General features: G+C 45.6%; 1 protein-coding gene across 1 annotated transcript; it reads right to left on the bottom strand.

Moving 5' to 3' along the window:
* Positions 1 to 2526: 2526 nt before the first annotated feature.
* LOC144932327 (NXPE family member 3-like) lies at positions 2527 to 19031 on the bottom strand. Its single transcript, XM_078856266.1, has 7 exons — positions 18325 to 19031; positions 13365 to 13465; positions 10620 to 10886; positions 9122 to 9279; positions 8544 to 8787; positions 2936 to 3016; positions 2527 to 2699 (listed from the first exon to the last, which is right to left on the bottom strand). Exons 1-7 carry the CDS (start codon positions 19029 to 19031, stop codon positions 2527 to 2529), a joined length of 1731 nt encoding a protein of 576 aa, XP_078712392.1.
* Positions 19032 to 20101: the final 1070 nt, after the last annotated feature.

Raw genomic sequence — 20101 nt, forward strand, 5'->3', positions numbered from 1 at the left:
ATTGGGATCTCCACATACCTGGTGTCTTGGCCGCCTATAGAATGACGCCCCATGCTGCCACGGGGTACTCGCCATTCTATCTTATGTATGGTAGGGAGGTTTGCCCCCAATTGACGTACAATTGCGCATTAAACAGCCCACACCCAAGGCTAAGATTGCCGACCACATCCGTGCTAATGTGCGTCGTCTCGTGGATGCCCGGGAGGCTGCTCAAAATTACTCAGAAGCCCGTCAGCTTGCCAACGAGCGGTTGCGGAACCTCCGCACGTCCCACCACGTTTGGGTAAAAGGGGACCGCGCCTGGCTCCACTGCCCGCAGGTACCATTGGCTTCTTCCTCAAAACTGCTTAAGCCTTGGAGAGGCCCGGTTGTTATTATTCGCGTTCTCCGCCCGCAGTGTGTCAGGATCCAGCATGGCAAGCGCTGTTGGTTCGTGCACCCGTGACGCCTAAAACCTTACATTCAACCCTACACACCTTCTTCACTTCTCGGGGGCCGAGAGCGTGACATGTCCGACGAGCCGCGCCACGACGATGCTGGATCTAACTCACGGGCAGGTCCTGCTGTCCTGCCCTCAGGTGCCTCGGGAATGAAACCCGCCACGGCCGACCCAGCGGGAACAAGCTTGCTCACGGGATCAGCGACCCAGGACACAAGCACAACAGCGGGTCGTCGGTCCGCTCCCGCCTCCGTCGCGACCGATGGACCTGCCACTCGGACTCGCTCCAAACTCAAATGATTTTCATGACCCCCGCCCACGAACTCTCGTCCCAACGCGCCGCCACTCACCTTGCCATCATGCATAGTGGGCGGTTGGGGCGTGCGTTCGTCCTGCATATGTGTTTATACAGTTGTTCTGCATCGGTGGCTTAGAGTTATTTTTTTACGCGTGACCACAGGAGGAGAGGTGCTTTCTTCTAATTTTTTTCTTGTTTTGTCATCCATTTAGTCATTCACACACGCATACACTCATTCTGATGGTTAACACATAATTTATTGTACCATTGTATTTTTGACAGCCGGGTCGGCTGGAGGCTACGTAGAGGGGGGTAATGTAGTGCCATAGATGGGCCACACTTACCGGCAGTGGTGGACAGGGCCCATCTGCAGGTACCTCGGACCCCCAGGGGAGGGGCCACTGTGCCAGCCCAAGAGGGGAGGGGCTGCTGGGGGCTCTAGGATCCTAGGCAGCTAAGCCCTCGGCGCCGGGCTCTAGGATCCCAGACAACCCAGACAACCCAGACAACCCAGACAGCTATGCCCTTTGGCGCCACCAACGGGGGGCTGTGGGGTATCTGGGAGCCCACACAACCCCACCCATCGATGGGCAACAGGGATAAAAGGGCCGCTCTCTGGCCGATCGGGGCCAGTCGCAGCTCAAGACCCAAGACCAGCCAGCTTAGGACCCTGGACCCCCTCGTCCCACTTGTCCTTGTAAGGGCCGGGATGCTGTGCGGGCCAGTGGTGGGACTCTGGGACTCCCGGCTCTACGTCCTTGTAAGAGCGAGTTCCGAGGAAGCCAGAGTCTAGACCCGCACCTTGGCTGGGTCGGATCAGGTAGCCTCCCCTAGAGTAATTGTAGCCGGAGGACCCCAGAGCGTAGCCAGAGTCAGGTACGCTAGGAGGAGGCTGTGTCCATAGGCTGTGTCCAAAGGCTGTAACAGAGTATCAGGACTGTTGGAGTGTTGTATTGTAATAAAGAAGTTACCTCTACAAGTGTCTCCGGAACCCGTTACAGTAGAATAGCTACTACTACAGCCGGTACACACTGCTATACTACAGCCAGTACACACTGCTATAGAGTTAGTATAGCTACTACTACAGCCAGTACACACTGCTATAGAGTTAGTATAGCTACTACTACAGCCAGTACAAACTGCTATAGAGTTAGTATAGCTACTACTACAGCCAGTACACACTGCTATAGTTAGTTTAGCTACTACTACAGCCAGTACACACTGCTATAGAGTTAGTTTATCTACTACTACAGCCAGTACACACGGCTATAGTTAATATAGCTACTTCTACAGCCAGTACACACTGCTGAAGAGTTAGTATAGCTACTACTACAGCCAGAACACACTGCTATAGAGTTAGTATAGCTACTGCTACAGCCAGTACACACTGCTGTAGAGTTGGTATAGCTACTGCTACAGCCAGTACACACTACTGTTGCGATAGTAGATACTACTACAGCCAGTACACACTACTGTAGTGATATTAGATACTACTACAGCCAGTACATACTACTGTTGTGATAGCAGATACTACTACAGCCAGAACATACTACTGTCGTGATAGCAGATACTACTACAGCCAGGACATACTACTGTTGTGACAGCAGATACTACTACAGCCACAACATACTACTGTAGTGATAGAAGCTACTACTACAGCCAGTACATACTGCTGTAGTGATAGTAGCTACTACTACAGCCAGTGCATACTAATGTAGTGATAGTAGCTACTACTACAGCCAGTACAAAGTACTGTAGTGATAGCAGATGCTACTATGGCCAGTACATATTACGCCGCCATCTCTTCTTGCTCCGGCCGGCTCGGCTCCACGGGGTGCATCTCCTGGGCCCTGGTTTCCGGGAACACTGTGGGAACCTCCTCCATGCTGTCGTCGTCGGAATGCACAACAGGTGGGTTCTTCTGTCTCGCGCCAAGCCAGTCGACGAAGGCTGGAGACACTTCTGACACCAGTTATTGAGGTGCAAATGACGACGCGGAGACACGTGTTCAAGTAAGGGCTTGCGCTGGTTTATTAATAGGGGTTGATAATAACTTCCACCAGGGGTAGGTGCCCTACACTGGGTCCTTCACGTGGACCCTCGGCTCTGTCTGTCCCTAGCTCGGCTAGCTCTTGGGCTCTCTCCCTCGAGTCGGATCGGGGGATCAGCCAACACCGGCCGACCGGGGAAAGCAGCACCTTCCACAACTTCAGCCGGCTTCTCTCCAGACTCCCTGAGCTCTACCCCTGGCTGTCTCTTCAGCCTCTCTTCATCCCGGGCTTCCACAACGACCCCGCTTTAGTCACAGGGTCCCCCTTAAGTACCACGAGGAGACATGACGTCATCGCACCGCCCAGCGCTCATGATGTCACGTCCCCATATTACTCCTCTACACAAGTAATCATGTGTGTGTGTACGTCGACATGTGCGTGTGCGTCCATATATGTGCGTGCGTTGTGCGTGTGAGTCCATGTGTGTGTGAGTCCGTTGATGTGTGTGTGAGTCAATGTGTGTGTGTGACAGTCGCTGTGTTTGTGTGTGTAAGTCCATGTGTATGTGTGTGTGTGAGGCGATTTTGTGTAAGTCAATCTGTGTGTGTGTAAGTGGATGTGTGTATGTAAGTCGATATGTGTGTGTGAGTCGATGTGTGTGTGTGAGTCGATGTGTGTCAGTCACTATGTGTGTGTGTAAGTCGATGTGTGTGTGTCTATGTATGTGTGTGTAAGTCGATGTGCGTGTAAGTCAATGTGTGTGTGTTAGTCCATGTGTGTGAGTCGATGTGTGTGTGTAAGTTCATGTGTGTGTGTGAGTCCATGTGTGTGTGTCCGGCAAAACAACCCCCTACCTCCTTTTGGTGCCGGACGGGCAACGCTATCGTGGGCAGTGCTGTGGGGGTAGGGCCAATTCCGATTGACCTTTCCTCATGGCATTTGTAACCACCACAGCGGCTAATTGGGGACTCTGGAAGGGTGCGAGCGGCTGGTAACCCCTCCACCTTTAATTAATTGCCACTAAACCACGACCACAAAATGTAACAAATAAGCTTGTGCCGGAGGCCCCCGGGGGAACAGGCGTTGATGACTTCTACTGGCCAAACCCCATTTGTCGGAGCCAGGAGATTTAATCTTTACCCTCAGGGTTCCTCCAGAAACAACTAAAGATCACTACGTGTAGCCACGTGGAATGTTCGAACGCTCACTGCGGAGGAAAGTCTGCCACTCCTCTGTCGAGAGCTGGACCGGTACCGCCTGGATCTCTGTGATATTTAGGAGGTCCGGTGGACCGGCTCTGGCTCCTGCCACCATGAGGAGTGGACAGTCCTCTACTCGGGGCAGGAAACTGCCAAACAACAGGGTGTGGCTCTTCTACTGAATAAAATATTGAAGGGTGTGTGGGAGCGTGGCAGTGAGGTGTGGGAAGCTGTAAGCTCCAGGCTAATTTGGGCTCGCCTTCCCATCAACCAGAGGCGAGGAGTGGTGGTCGTGGTAACTTATGCCCCCACTGAAGACGAACATCCATGGAGAGATGCAGGCAAGGCCGATGAGTCAGATGCCTTCTATGACCTCTTGTCTCAGGTGCTAGCTAAAGTGGCCCCTTGGAATAGAGTCATCTTGTTGGGTGACTTCAATGCCTGAGTTGGTCATGATGTTGGCACCTGATTTGGAGTAATTGGAAGGCATGGGCCAGATCAGCTCAATAACAACGTCAGGAGGCTGCTAGATTTTTGTGCAGCCCATGGGCTTGTAATTACTAACACGCTGTTCCGGCATCGGCGCATCCACACCACATCATGGATGCATGCCGGGTCCAAGCAAGAATATCTGCTGGACTACATCGTGATCTAACAGCGGATGCGGGCTCATGTCCTTGACACCAGGACCTACCGTGGAGCTGATCTGCCCACTGACCATCGACTTGTCATCTGTAAGATGCGCCTGCCATTCTTCCACTCTGGTGATGGGTGTACACCCAGGATCCCATTCAAACCCTTAGTGGCATGGTCTCAGCTAGCTGATAAAAGTTGCAAGCAAGAATTTCATCATCACTTGCAGCTGGGGTTAGCATCGTCTCCCACTCCTCCTGATGTCGAGACGAAATGGGCAAGATTTAGGACTGTGGCTCATGCGCGCTGCAATGGCTGCTTTTGGTACACGGTCCAGACCTCCCCAGAGACCCTGGCTGACAGAGGAGGTGTTCAAGCTGGCTGAGAAAAAGCGACAGGCCTACTCTCATTAGCTACAGCATCCCACGTCGGAGAATGAGGAGGCTTACTACAACCTTCGCTCAGAGGTTCGGAGAGCTGTGACGCGCTGCAAGGATAAGTGGTGGTCGCAGGTTGCTGAGGAGATGGAGTCTGCCTCAGTGGCCCGCGATCACAAATCGCTCTTTAATTCCATTAAAGTAACCTGCAGTGCCACACCTATTACCATCATTAGGGTAAATAACGGTGATCCAATCTCCGACCCCCAGGAAAAAGTTTGCAGATTTTCTGAGCATTTTTGTGAGGTCCTGAGGGAGGGGAAATTTCTCAGCCTGGAAAACATCATGGGACAAAGTGGGGATGACCCTGCTGAGGCTGCAGTGCCTCAAATATGGGAAGAAGAAGTCACCCCCTGTGAGTGGCTGGCTGAGGTGCCATCTGTTTAGGAAGTAGTGAAGGCGATCCAGAGTCTGAGACAAGGTGCGATAGGGATGTCCTCTTGCTCCCACATTAGTTAACATCTATTTTGACCACGAAGTTCATGAAGCCTTTAATGGCTATACCAGAGGAATTTCCATCCGCTCACTCAGAGGAGGAGTTGGAGGCGCTGCTGCTGAATCTGGAGCATGCCACTAAGAGGGGGGGCCTTACCATCAGCCCCACCAAAACTAAGCACTTGCCTGGCTATTTTGCGCCATCGGACACTCCACCTCCACTGGATGGGGCAGTTGTGGAGAGAGTGGAGAGTTTCCCATACCTGGGCAGTGTGCTCATGACCGGCTCCGGTTGGACAGCAGCGATCTCACTCCAAATCAGTCGAGCGGCATTATCTTTTCATCAGTTGCTTAACACTGTATGGAAGTGACCTGGTCTGTCACTCCGCATGAAGCTTCAGGTCTTCTCGGCCACGGTCATTCCCTCCCTTCTCTACGCTTGCGAAGCATGGACCCCCCTAATGGAACATCTTCGTCGGTTAGAAACATTTAGGCTGGCCTGCCTATGATCCATCCTGGGTTTAACCAGGCTGGATTGTGTGAGGAGCTCACAAATCCTCGAAAAATCTGGACAAAGTCCCAACGGTGAGTTCCTCCGGCAGGCAAAGCTGCATTGGCTGGATCATGTCGACCCGCATGCCCAGTCACCGCATGCCTAAACAGAGGGGGTTAAACGGGCGCGGCATGGGTTCGAGAAGAGATGGAGTGATGTGGTACAGGAGGATGTGGAGCTGAGTGGACTTGCCGATGACTGGTACCAGCGGTGTCAAGATCGGCCTCTGTGGAGTAGGCTCGTGAAGGACACTACTGGGCAGTTGGAGGCAGTCGCCCTCCAACAACAATGGAGGGTGAAGGAGCGACGCTCAGAACAATGAGCGGAGCGCCGGGGGGCTAAAGCACAGCAAGTTGGCACAGTAGAGGGCACAGGTGGTGCATCAACCAGTCATCTCAGTCAGTTGACTCGTGGCACCTGGATCTGCCCTGTGACCTCCTGCCAGCGGGCCTTCGACATTTCACGTGGCTTCAACGTGCACATAGCCTGGCACAAGCGTCGTGATGACATCACCACCACTTAGTTGTGAATGGCGGTTGTTGTTGTGTGTAAGTCGATGTGTGTGTTTGAGTCGCTGTGTGTGTGTGTGCAAGTCGATGTTTGTGTGTGGGTCGATATGTGTGTATGTGGAAGACAATGTCTGTGTGTAAGTCGATGTGTGTGTGTGTAAGTCCATGTGCGTGTGTGTAAGTCGATGTGTGTGTGTAATTCGATGTGTGTAAGTCGATGTGTGTGTATATCAGTCGATGTGTGTGTAAGCCGATATGTGTGTGTGTAAGTCGATGTGTGTGTGTCAGTCGATGTGTGTGTGAGTCGATATGTGTGTAAGTTGATGTGTGCATGTGGGGGTCGATGTGTGTGTGTGTAAATCGATGTGTGTGAGTTGATGTGTGTATGTAAGTCGATGTGTCTGTGTGTGTGGGTCCATGTGTGTGTTTATCGATGTGTGTGTATGTCGATGTGTGTGTGTAAGTCCGTGTGTGTGTGTGTCTATGTGTGTGCGTGAGTCGCTGTGTGTGTGTGAGTCTATGTGTGTCAGTTGTGTGTGTGTGTACGTAGATGTGTGTGTGAATCCATGTGTGTGTATGTTAGTCGATATGTGTGTGTAAGTCCATATGTGTGTGTAGTTCGATGTGTGTGTGAGTCTATGTATGTGTGTGTTTTAAGTCGATGTGTGTGTTTAAGTCGATGTGTGTGTGAGTCGCTGTTTGTGTGTATGTCGATATGTGCGCTTGTAAGTCGATGTGTGTGTGTGAGTCGATTTGTATGTTTGAGTACATATGTATGTGTAAGTCGATGTGTGTGTGTGTGTTTTTCGCCCGGGCAACACCGGGTACTTCCCGCTAGTAGTTAATACATTTCAAATCTTGTTAAGACTCTTTGTAATAAAGTTATTTGTCCATCTTTTTATTGTCATTAAATCATTTTTAAACGTCCGCATTGGTATCCTATAATATTGAGGGAATTGCATGTGAAAGAAAATGGAGCCGAACTCCTCTCTCTCCCTTACTTAATAAAAAAAAAGTGTAACCCTTACAGGGTGCCAATCAGCCAAGCATGTAGATCATGCTGTTACTTTACAACAAGGACTCTGGAACTGAGTTGTGGATTTGGAGACAATATTTCCCCCCCATCAGAATAAAGTTAATGGGAACCCTTGTGATTTGCTGCTCTGGAAATAACACGTGACTTGTTTCTATGACTTCGGATGTTTCAACTAAATTTGAAATGACAGTATATATAGTACATTTATTTGATTTGTGTGACTAATCTTAAAAACATTAATGTTTCATGAGTATTTTATTCATGATGTGTCCTTCACACTGCCTTTCACACCACAACTACTAAATATTAGAAAATGAAGACCGCCATTAAACCCAGTCCCAAAAAAAAATTAAGCAAGGTATGTAACATTTCATTTCGTCATAACAACATTTTTTGATAATAACAATTGTGAAATTTGTAACACAATATTTCACAGACATAAATGACCAGAACTCTGAGGTGCCGAATCAAGCTCAATTTCACTCGAATGCCAGACAAGAGAAGTGGGGCCTTTAAAAGTCGGTGTTGATTGAATGTTACGAATGTGAAGTGGGATGCCGTTCCAAACGGTGGAGAATTCACGTTGGGCAGGAACGGTCCTGGTCCTTGGTGTAGAGAGAAGCTTGCGACATGTGCTACTGTGGAGAGATCTACCTGGAGCTCTAGTGCAGAGTGATGAGAGCAAAGAAAGGTGCATATGGGTACAATCATATTACAATACACCGTTTCTTTCCTACGTCATAATTCATATTTATAAATTCTACAGTGAGATGCTGGATTCAATCATATGTCAATCTATTTTATTTAAATATCGTTTTTCATGGAAGCATACTTTACAATGGCAAGTGTTGAAAGTGCTCAGTTTTGCGAACACTATGTTGGACACACGTGTGCCAGGAAGAGATCCACCTCGTTGTGCACGATCCACTCAGCCGGGTGTAGATTATAGCTATTGAGCGACGCCGTCATTTCCCATGCGTCAATTATCACAACGGGGAGGTCCATAAACACACGTCGTGTCAATGCCCAAATGCGGAATGCCAGCCAGTTGCTGAAACTGGCAAGTTTGATGCCCGTCTCGCGCATATTGATGGTCTTGATGACAATGGTCGTCTTCGGACTGCGTGCGATCAGTCGTAGAATCGCGGCGCGCACGTTCAGTAACCGCCGGGACGCGTCGACCAAGGGGAACGGCACAAAGTGGGCCCCCAGCGACACTGCCACAGCCGTCATTGGCCCACCGGAGATGGCATCCACCTTGCGAATATGGAAAGGGTTCATGAGGGAACACCGAGACGTCAGACTGGTGGAAAAGCGTTTTGACCCAACAATTACTAAAAAGTTCATAATGCAGAAGGATATTATGCAACAAACAAAACTATTGTTAATATAAGCAACACCATCCCCATCACCTTCTGATTAGAACAATCACTGACAATCTAAAAAAAAAAATGCAATGTTTTGTTCCACAGTGTTGTGTTCCACACTTCGGATCAGATCTGTTGAGATCAACCACGCGCATGTTGGTGCACTGGGATGCTGTTGGTATGAATGATGCAATATGAAATGAAAATATTACTGTGCACCACACCTCAAGCGCTGCATGGCGAAAGTCCTTGACACGCTGCAACTGGGAACAGAAGTATGGGTAACCATGCGGAATATAGCGAAGCAAGATGTCGTTTTGGGGGTCCACGGCGAGTCGAGGTTGGTGAATTGTTGGAATGTGTAAGTTAAACTGCTTCAGGGCTGAGAAAAGAGACAACAAAAACGAAGAATGCAATGTGTTATTCTATGAGCTCTGTCCACACGCAAACAACGGAAGAGGGTCACTCATCTTGTCGGGAATTAGCCCTGGGAAAAAAACATCATTAACCTACTTATGGAGTCACTTTAATACAGGTAGGAACAACAGGGATTATTTGTCTGTCGTGCATAGCCCCTCCCAAACATGTATGCTCCCGGATTGGTTTAAGTGCGTCACGAATGCGCTGTCCAACCAAGTTCCTATCTGTCCACTCCGAAGGAACGTGTTAGGCCTCTCATAAAACAGTAAACGACTCTCCTGTATGCTTTACACAGAATAGTCTGCTCTAAGTCAGTCCTTCAACATGCTTTATAATTGAGCCCACGGCAATGAGCCATTTTATTTAGGGATTGTGTGTTGCCTTGGTGTGGTTTGGGACTTTTTATTGTCTTGTTTTCTTGCCTAAGCTTGCATTTAATGATGCAAAATCTGACGTAATTAATTAATTTATATTTATTTGTATTTAGTTGCTTGCTTACCTTTTTTCCCTATTTTGCACTTCTATCGTTTTTTGTATTGTTTATTTTAACTTGCTGACCAACCCCTCCTGGAAATCTGTGAAAAAGAGCTTTATAGCTCATTGGATTTATCCAGTCTATGAACCAGCTTGAGACCATCAGTCAACGTGATAACTTAGTTTACTTGTGGGAAACTGTCCAGATTCAAAGTAAGTCACTTAGCTTTCTTTATCTTTATATTACTAATTATGCAATCTCAGTTCCCAAATTTTAATGGGGCCAGGAGGGGCAGAGCACTTCTGACTTTTGCAGGAAGCAGAGCGGCAAGTGACTTGCTGCTATTTATTTACCAATGTACAGGCTTCAGTAAATTTTCGCCACTGCCGAACAGCTTGGGATAGAAGCCAGTGAAATCGAAAATCATAGCTCATTGGGCTTTTCTGGATACAAAATGTATATCTACGTATATTCGTGTTTTCAATCGGGGAATATCTTTGGAAGAGGCACTTCAACTCAATACAGGCCTTGCTCACCACCATAACTCCAAGATGACTTGTTCAGTGTACAGGGTGGTTCACCACATTTGTAGGATCTTATATACATTTCAAAATGTTACTGCAATAAATGGAATATGCAAGTTTATGATTTACGTTATATGTTTCAAGCAGATACAGGCACAGATGGCACGATGAGGTTAGATGGCAGCAGATAGCTAATATAAGGAGTCCGATGCGGATACGAGATAACAGGTGGCCAGGTGGTGTGAGGATACTTCTGGCACTTGGGGGTAAAGCTTGTGGTGAGTGAGGAGGGGGGTCTCTTACTGGGCATGGCCGAGTCCACTAGTACGTTGTACCATTGACGCACGGTGGAGTCGCCCAAGAGGTAGATGTTGCGTCTGCGGAGGCATGCGGTGACCTGTTCGGCTTTGAGAAACCTGCGTCCTTTGCAGTTGGCCGGTTGCCACTCCTTATTCAGGTAATACCCGAGCTGCTGCATTCTGCTCTTCAACTCGCTGGCCCCAAAAACATCAGCCTTGCTCTTGTCTTTCTGGATTCCACCGCACACAGGTAGCAGATGTTCCTGCACAGCTGGCAGGCAAACAGGGTCGATGTAGAGAGCGAGCATGCTCAAACGTGCACACCTACAATGCCTCAGGGTATATGAAGCTGATCGTGATGAGGTCAATAATAATGAACGATTTCAACAGGCTAGAATAATACAAAGTTATTCGGTTTTGAAGCCAATGAGTTAAACAGATGTCAACCGTGTGATCCAATACAGGGCCAATAAAAGTAGCTTTCTGCTTGAATATGATATGGGTCCTTTATTTCCAGTATCAAAGCATGAAAAAATAACAATACGTTTTACCCATTCTGGCAATAAAACAGATGTTTAGATGTTCAAACACCAAATAGAATAATATCTGCATTAACCATACGTACTTGTGGTGAACATGCATAGATATATTCTTTAAGCTGGAAAAGCCTGATGAGCTATGATTCTATTTTTCACAGGTGTCCATCCCAAGCTGTTCGACAGTGGCGGAAATTCACTGAAGCATTGGTAGATAAATAGCAGAAAGTTACTTTCCGCTATGCTTCCTGCAAAAATCACGAGTGCTCTGCCCCTCCTGGCTCCATTAAAATAGGGCAACTGAGATTGAATATTTAATCATGTAAAGAAAAAGAAAGCTAAGTGATGTAGAAGGGAAATAATAAAATAATAAAAATCAAACATAGTAAAAATTCTCACGACGTTTCGATTGCAACACAAGCAATCATCATCAGGTGTGAAAACTACAGCAAGAAAATGTTTTTTATTTCTGTAGTTTTCACATCGAAAGAATCTGGACAGTTGCCCACAACTAAGGTATCACGTTGACTGGTGGTCTCAAGCTGGTCACCAAATAATACACGAAAATGTTTGTTTTTTAATCACAATCTTTATTTAGACTGGAGAAATCCAATGAGCTATAAAGCTCTTTTTCACAGATTTCCAGGAGGGGTGGGTCAGCAAGTTACAACAAACAATAAAAAAATGACAGAAATAAGATTTCATAAATATTTGAATCTAACAATAAAATCAGTGGTTATTTGTAACTATTGTAATTGGCCGTCATATGACAGGTTCATAAAAATGAAATTTAATGAAAAAGACAAAAATATAAAGATGTAATTGAATGTATTCAATAAATTTTTTATCTATTTAGCAAATTTGGTGTAAGTTGACAATCATTATTCTGTAATGGTGTGCAAAACGAAAATATAAAATACGAAAACAGTTTTAACGGGCGAGCATCAGCATCAATGGGTGGGCTAAAAGTAAAAAATTCCACCAATAGAGCATGGGGGTTGCGAGCTGACTCATTGAAGCGCAGAGAATAGCATGATCTGCGAGACTCAATAACGAGTTGGTTGGCAGATCTGCAGGCAGCTCTGTAAGCGAGTCAGACAGTCTCAAAATCAGTGTTCTTCCAAAGATGCTCCAGCCACCTCCGGGACTGCTTTGCTGCGATTGCCTCCAGTGACAGTTACTGCGCGCTTTTCCCTTTCTCTTTGTGCTTATTCGGATGGGCACGAGTTCATCAAGAACAGCAGTGATGCCATTTTCTAATTGAGCTGCAAATGAATCGACTATCGATGCAGGATTTAGACACGCCGATGAAGACCGGATCTTCTTACGGAAAGCATCGTGGTCCAGTCATTAATAGGTTTTATTTGATATCGTTGTAATGGTTAGGCTATCACTCTGTAATGCCACTTTGCACGTCACGTGGCTGATTTGAAATACCCACATCTTAAGTAACAATGTGCTTCACAGTTATGGCATCCGCGGATGTGAAGATGTGATCCAATATATTTCCTGAGCGACATGTTGCATGATGTACTGGGTTAAACTGTGATTGTCGATAAAGTTGGCGAGATCACTGTTGATTTTATCACACGAACCAGTTGGTCCGGGACAGTTCAGGTCACCACAGATGATATCGCGAGAGCACAGTAACCTACAGTTCAGCAGACTGGAAAGCTCAGAAAATAATTGTGCCAGCAGTGAGGGCGGCGGTGGATTTATGAGCGTGGTAGTAAGCCCCCACATGCTGTTCGTTCTTTTCACAAGCAGCAGCTGGAATGACGTAATTGTTGATGAGTCGCTCAGGACTTTCAGGCAGATGTCTTCACAGTGAATCAGTTCAATCCCTCGACCATGTGGGCTGCCAGTGCCAGGCTTCCTAAGATGGTGCCGATGTACAATAGCGTAGCCGTTAGGTGCAGCCTCAAGCTTAATTTCGACCGGTGAGTCATCATATACCCAGGTTTCGGGAACGGCCAATATGTCAAGTCTAACATCGTTCATCAGATCGTGGATCCGTAATCCCCAAAGTGTTCGCATCCAGTATGGGCTGCATCGTTGGTATGTTCACTCGTCGCGTTTGAAACCTTATTTCGAACCACGCGCTGGCCTTTCATCCCCACTTGCTGACCTGCCGGGGTCTGATGTGCCTGACGTGCCACTTGCCTCGCTAATTGATCCCCAGCGGGGACGTGTTCTACCCCCCGCAGACACACAGGCCTTGAAGAGTGTCGAGTCCCCTGACGAACAGCCTCCGACGAGACCCGTTCCATCCACGGAGGCCGCTGAACCCGCTCCTTCTCCGCTGCCCCCTCCGCTGAGCAGTCGGCGAGACAACCACGCTCCATGGGAGGAGAGAGACCGGCGTCGCGCACGCGTTCGAATTCACTCCCATTTCGTTAACACCGTTGCCATGTTGCGCCTGTAACCCCTTCTGTTATGCCGCGCTTCGGTTGGCGCCCTAATGTTGCGTTGCTTCTACATTGCACATTGTTCCGTGCCCTAATGTTTCACCTTCGACCGCGCGTTTGGCGCCCTAACAGCCTTACCTCGTTACGCGTAATTGGCGCCCTAAATGTTTAGTCGCAGGGGTTCGTGCATCGCCCTTTTCTCAGCCGAGACAGCTGACTTTTTACACCGGGGGGGGGGGGGGGTGATGTAATGTGAGGTTACACCTGGATGATAATGATGGGCTCTGCCGGCCTCAGCCCATAACCAATGGGGAGTCGAGCCAGGGGCGTGGCCCTGATGTAATGTGAAGGTTACACCTGGAGGATGATGATTGGCTCTGCTGGTTTCAGCCCGCAACTGATGGGGAGTCGAGCTAGGGGCGTGGCCCTGGAGCTGTACAGTGGCTTCTGGAAAGTTCCAGGGGTGTGACTGAGGATTGGCTGCGGGGCATCACGTGGGCCAGGGATTAAAAGGGGCGGAGAAGGACAGCACGTGGTCAGTGTGCGGAGGAACGAAGGAAGGAGCCACGCTGGTGCCGTGGTCCGGAGCCTGCCACGTGGCGGGCCGCGGCAGTCTCTCTCTCTGTCCCTCTCACGCTGTCTGCCAACAGCGTGAGGGAGCAAGAGAAGTAGAGGAACGGATGTAGTGAAAGCTGTGGACAAAACTTAATAAAGAATTCTCAATTCCCGACGTTGTCTCAACGGGGTTTATTACACTAGTAAAGCACACCGGTGTGTTGTTCTTTAAATAGAGGGGAAGATGTGATGACGTCTCTTGTGAGCCCTTCACGTGCGAATGAATGCATCTAAATTACAATGGGTATCTATTGTCAGTTGGGTTATTCATATATCAATGTACGTTATGCATGCACATTATGCATGCGCATTGTCCTTGTACCTCCTTCTTTGGTTCTTTTCGGTTAAGTCACGTCTAAAAATAAAAAACATGGCTCACAAATAAATTAAGATTGAACCACTTCTACGGGGAAGTTTTAAGCTTATAATTTTTCTTTCTGGCTATTTGTTCTCTCTGCCTGTGTCCTCTCTTTGAAATTTTCACACTTAAAATTCTAACTTAGCACATTTTGAAACACGTAATCAACCAGGCTATGCGTTAATTGTGTGTTAACCGACTCTCTGTGTTGTATTACATCACATTTCGATATTTTGCTGGGTTATTTAATTTTCGTGTGCCTGTCTCCTAGTTTTCAATTTTGCGTGCCCGTTCCACATTGTCATCTTACTTGCAGCAGCAGTACGTTGGCGTACACTCATTGATATGCTAATTCTCTCTGCCCCCTCCCTCTCTCCGTCCCCGCCCCCCCTCTCTATATTTAAGGGACCGTCATAGAAACGACGCCTCTCTTTGTGCCGATGTGTGTCCTCTCTCTGTGTGCCGTTGTGATGTCTGTCTGCTTGTATGTCTGTCTTTAGTTTTCTAGTTAGATTTTTGTTGCTATTTCTTTTATACCTGATGATGATTGCTTGTGTTGCAATCGAAACGTCGTAATATGTTATTTTAATTTATTATTTTATTTTTAGACGTGACTTAACCGAAAAGAACCAAAGAATTATTCCTGCAGTCACGAAAGCTCCTAAATTAAGCTCGTACCTCCTGTCGTTTGCGTGCAATAAAATAGCAGTACCTGTTATTGTCTGCGTACAGGTAATCCCCATTGGTGTATGATGACCTGTGTAGGCATGCGTTAAAACATTTATTATTTGATGATTGACTTCCAAGCAGCACTAAACCTGTAACTATCCGAACGGTTAAAATTATTTTTATTTCTCTCAATTTCAATAGATTCTCGAATTAGCCTTGGCCAGTAGTAACTAGTTTTGCACAGAACTTCAACATCAAAATCAATTTTGTGTCCTTGTTGGCACGTATGTTCTGCCACTGCCGACAGTTGCATTTAGGAGTATTTAATATTTATTTGGTGTTCTTTTAGTCTTGTGCTGATCATTCGTCCTGTCTGCCCAACATTACATTTGCCACAAGTGCAATTAATCCAGTACACACCTTCTGTTGATAGCTTCGGTAATACATCTTTAGTACCAGATATTCTTTTCTATATTTTATGTACTGTGCCAAATCTGACTCGGATGTTTTATTTTTTTTCAAAAATCTGGCTAGTTTATCAGTTACTCCCGCAATGTATGGTATTTTAATAGTTTTAAGTACTTGGTCAGTTTAAACTCTCGTGTTATTTTATTTGGTTTTGGCATTCAGTGCCCTGTTGTTTTGCACATCATTGTAACCGTTCAATTGCAGCACTGCTTTAACATATTTAATTTCACTTCTCAGACTATCACCATCTGACACTTTCTTAGCCCAATGTACGAGCGTCTTGATGAGAGAGGATTTCTGTCCTGCGTAATGGTGTGACTGTGCATTCAGATAGGCGTCAGTGTGCATTTTATTTCAGTAAATGATGTGTGTTATGTTACCATTTTGGCCACGCCCGAGAAAATATCCAGAAATATATAATTTTGCGAAAGCCTACGTGTTAAAATGTTGTATCTTGTGTAGGCCCTAGATATTTCACACGTCCCCCTAGGAGTACACATACTATGGGGTGCGAATCACCCAATTATAGCAACACCTGACTGAATTTGTATCCATGACACCACCTATCCACAGAATACCAAATAAGAAGATGTACAGTATAGTGTCAGAGTGACATCTGGCTTCACATTCTCAATTTTGTATGCTCTAAATATAAGTTTAAAGAGGAAACCTACCTTCACCTTTAACAAGTATGCTGGAGTTTCCATTTGCTTTTAGATATGCATGTGTTTTTTCTCTGCAAAATAAAATTGAGAATTATATGTAAAGGTTTTGCGACAAGGACAAGTTACCAGTCATTAACTATCCTTTATCCACTTCTGTATGCATTTAATTTATCTTAAAATAAATACATTTACATGCAGTAAACTATATAAAGAATGCAAAACTCCTTGTGCATTTCTAGAGACCCCTGGGGCTTTATTCTGGGACCACTTCTCGTCAACCTTTACATCAAACTCCACTGCACCTTCATAACACATCTTGGTCTCCAATATCACTTCTACGTGGATGACATCAGCCTTTTACTCACTATCACACCAGGATCCACTGACTACAACCTAGAAAATACATCAGTACTAAACACTATCAAAACATGGCTCACAAATAACTTTTTAAAACTAATCATACAAAAACGGAGCTCCTCATAACTAGCGCTAAACAACAAAGCCAATGTCTATATTACAGACCTCTTGCCGATACAACCAACCAACAGAGTAAACAGCCTGGGCATCACATTATACATCAGCCTAGATTTCTGAGAACATATCTCAAATAAAAAAAACCATGCACTACCATCTACGCAGCATCTCTATGAAGAGCAGACCATGCCTCATGAACAGATTCATAATCTCTCGGTTAGATTATTGCAACTCACTACTTTTTGGCATACCTCAAACACCTACAACGTTTTCAAACCATCCAGAATAATACTCTTTGGTTCTTTCGGTAAAGTCACGTAGGTATAAATTATAAAATTATTTCATTTTATACCTACATGACTTTACCGAAAGAACCAAAGAGTATGGATTCCTGCAGTTACGAAAGCTTCAAATCAAGATCCAGAATGATGTCACTCGACTAATTGTTAACCTCCAGAAAAATCCCACATCACACAAACTCTAAAAAAACGTACACTGATTACCAATCAAATACGTAATATACTTCAACATCATCCTATTAACATATACATCAATAAGTAAGTACATTTATAAATGCGCAAAATCTGATAACCTTGGTTATCACGAGTGCAAAATACACAACCAAGTTCCACCTTACATCAGAAACATACAGATCAAGCAAAACAACCAAAACACTACTCCAACCACAAAAAATTCCACAACCTTCTGGGAATAGATTTTCTCATTTGCAGAACCACACCCATGGAACAACCTCCCCTAAGCAATACGCACACCCGATTCTTTCACTTCATTCAAGTCACAACTCAAACCACACCTATTTGTATACAACTAACTCACAGCTGCAACTTGCTTTTTTTAGATATTTTAATAACTGTAAATAGTTTGTAATTTATACTCTCGTTGTTTAGAATCCTTAAAACTTTCTGTAGAGTTTGAGTTCTAATGTGATGGAGCTTTGAGTGGCAGATTTGCGCCAGAACTGCGGCACATATGTAAACAAACATTTTGTTTAACTTGAATTGACTATTGTAGTCTGTTTAGATTTTTTTTTAAAGCAAGCAAGGCATTTCAGTAATCTAACCATGAACAAATAAAGCATTTCAGCATCAGGTTGTGACCGCGTTGGTCTAAGTCTAGCTATATTGTGTAAGTGGAAGACGAGATTTTTGTAATGTCACATATTTGGGCCTCAAATGTCGAATTGAGATATATAATAACACCCAGGTCTGACCTCAGAGGAAAACCATTTAATTCATGCACTTGATGTAGAGCCCAATAACATAATCTCTGACTTATTACAATTTAATGCACAAAGTATATGTAAATTATCACATAGAGCCAGGATTTACGAATCACTGGGTCTGAAAAGTGGCACGGTTAATGGCCTCTCATGGACAACTGAATAAGGACCATTTCGTGAAACATCAGCCAGCTTGTGTGACACTGCCAATATACTTAATATTTTATTTTTCCCTAAATTGCTTCCAAAATATATCTCAATGAGCTAAGCACTTGCCTTGTGAAGAGTTCTTCATGCTCTTTGCTCAAGCTGTAGACAGTGTTGTTGGAGAAGAACCACTGCAGGGAGGTACAGGGGACATGCTGTGGCTCGTAACAAAGCCAGGGCTCACCAAGTACTGGCTCTGTGAGGTTGCACAGCTTACGGCCTTTGGTCGGTAACCGTGCCCCACACTCCATCGTCTCCTGGCTGGCCTTATTCACCCCAAAAATTCCCCAAAATTGAATCTTGACAGGAAAGGCCTCACGCACCACCTCAAGCGCAGCCACTGCCTCGCTCGAGTGTACAAACAGCACATCAACGTTTGTCACTCCAGGCCAGCGTAGGACAAACGACAACGTGTAGGTGCCATTGGCATGATCTTCCAGAACGCCTATCGCGGATGACATCCTCTTTTCACTGAATACACGGCCGATGAGGAAGTCTCCACCGTGGCCCTTCGCTCTGCCCCTGTAGTCTTTTGTTTGAACATGCACTGTTAAGACATCGCCCACGTGGTATTCACGGCTAGGGTCAAGGATTTTGAAAGAGCTGCCTTTGTGAGAAGTGGTGCCATTGAGGTCACTGAGCGTTGACTCAAGGGTGAGCCTGTCGTGGCATGGCACCGTCACATCAGGGTAGGTGCCCAGCTGCTTGGGGTCATTGGCGAAGCGTGAGAGGTCCTCCAGGGGGAGAGGTGAGCACATGTCATTCTTGTCACCCATGTCATGCTTGACACTCAGTTCACCACCTATAATCACCAGGGAGATGTCCTGCAACAGGGTCCATATCCACAGAGATATTTGAAATTATAGTATTTGAATTATAATTACATGAGAATAAATAATGCAGTACCTCTTGCATATAACTTGGTAGACACAGGAAATGCCTTTTTTCAAAGCCTATAACAAAACCATACAAATTGTATATGTATAGCATCTACATTTTTGCATGTCTCAAGATACTGCACAGAAAAAGTTTGCATATGTAATGTTGTAGTCAAATCCGTCGATAAATAGGAAGAATAAAGTGAAGGTCTTGGTTCTCGACATCAATTGGATCAAGGAGTTGACAGTATGGATGACTGGGGGAAGGGAGTTATTTACAGCAATAAATCTTGTTTTTTTCTAAAACTACCCACTACTAACCCTGGTACCTCTACTTTCATACCAGTAATTGAATATTACTATGTGAATAGGTCAGTGCAAATCACAGCATATCAGAGTCTCTGCACTTCATTCAGATCTACACTTTATTTCAAACAATAACTATTCTGCACATTATTGTGAACTCTATAACAAGACTGATTACCTCAAACTCGATAATAATAATTATTCATTGTCTGTTTTCCATCAGCATTTAATAGACAAAAAAGCTCTTGTAGTTTTTCAAATCTTCATTTCAACCACTCCATCACAATGTATATGTTGTGCCTCAAGAGTAAATGTGAAAGTTGAAAATGTACCTCTAGTCCTTGAAACAATATCGCATTGCTTTTACACAGTGGCGGCTCCTGCAAAATCTCTCAGGGGGGCAAATGTCTGGATGATTGATAAGGATAATGTCCACCCATGCAATGGATAAATTAACAGCTTAAGCATGTAAAGGCAACTTCACTTCTTTAATATTAATGAAAAATAAAGTGACTCTTACAATACATCTTGTTTGTTTCTATACTCACTATTAATACAATCCACTCAAGTTTCTTTTATTAAAGATTCCACTAGGTGGCGACAAATTATATTGTTGGATGAAACGTGCTTACGTATGATGACGTAAGCACGTTAGTGCGAGC

The sequence above is a fragment of the Lampetra fluviatilis genome, chromosome 5 (genome assembly GCF_964198595.1).
Source record: "Lampetra fluviatilis chromosome 5, kcLamFluv1.1, whole genome shotgun sequence".
Classification (NCBI taxonomy): Eukaryota; Metazoa; Chordata; class Hyperoartia; order Petromyzontiformes; family Petromyzontidae; genus Lampetra; species Lampetra fluviatilis.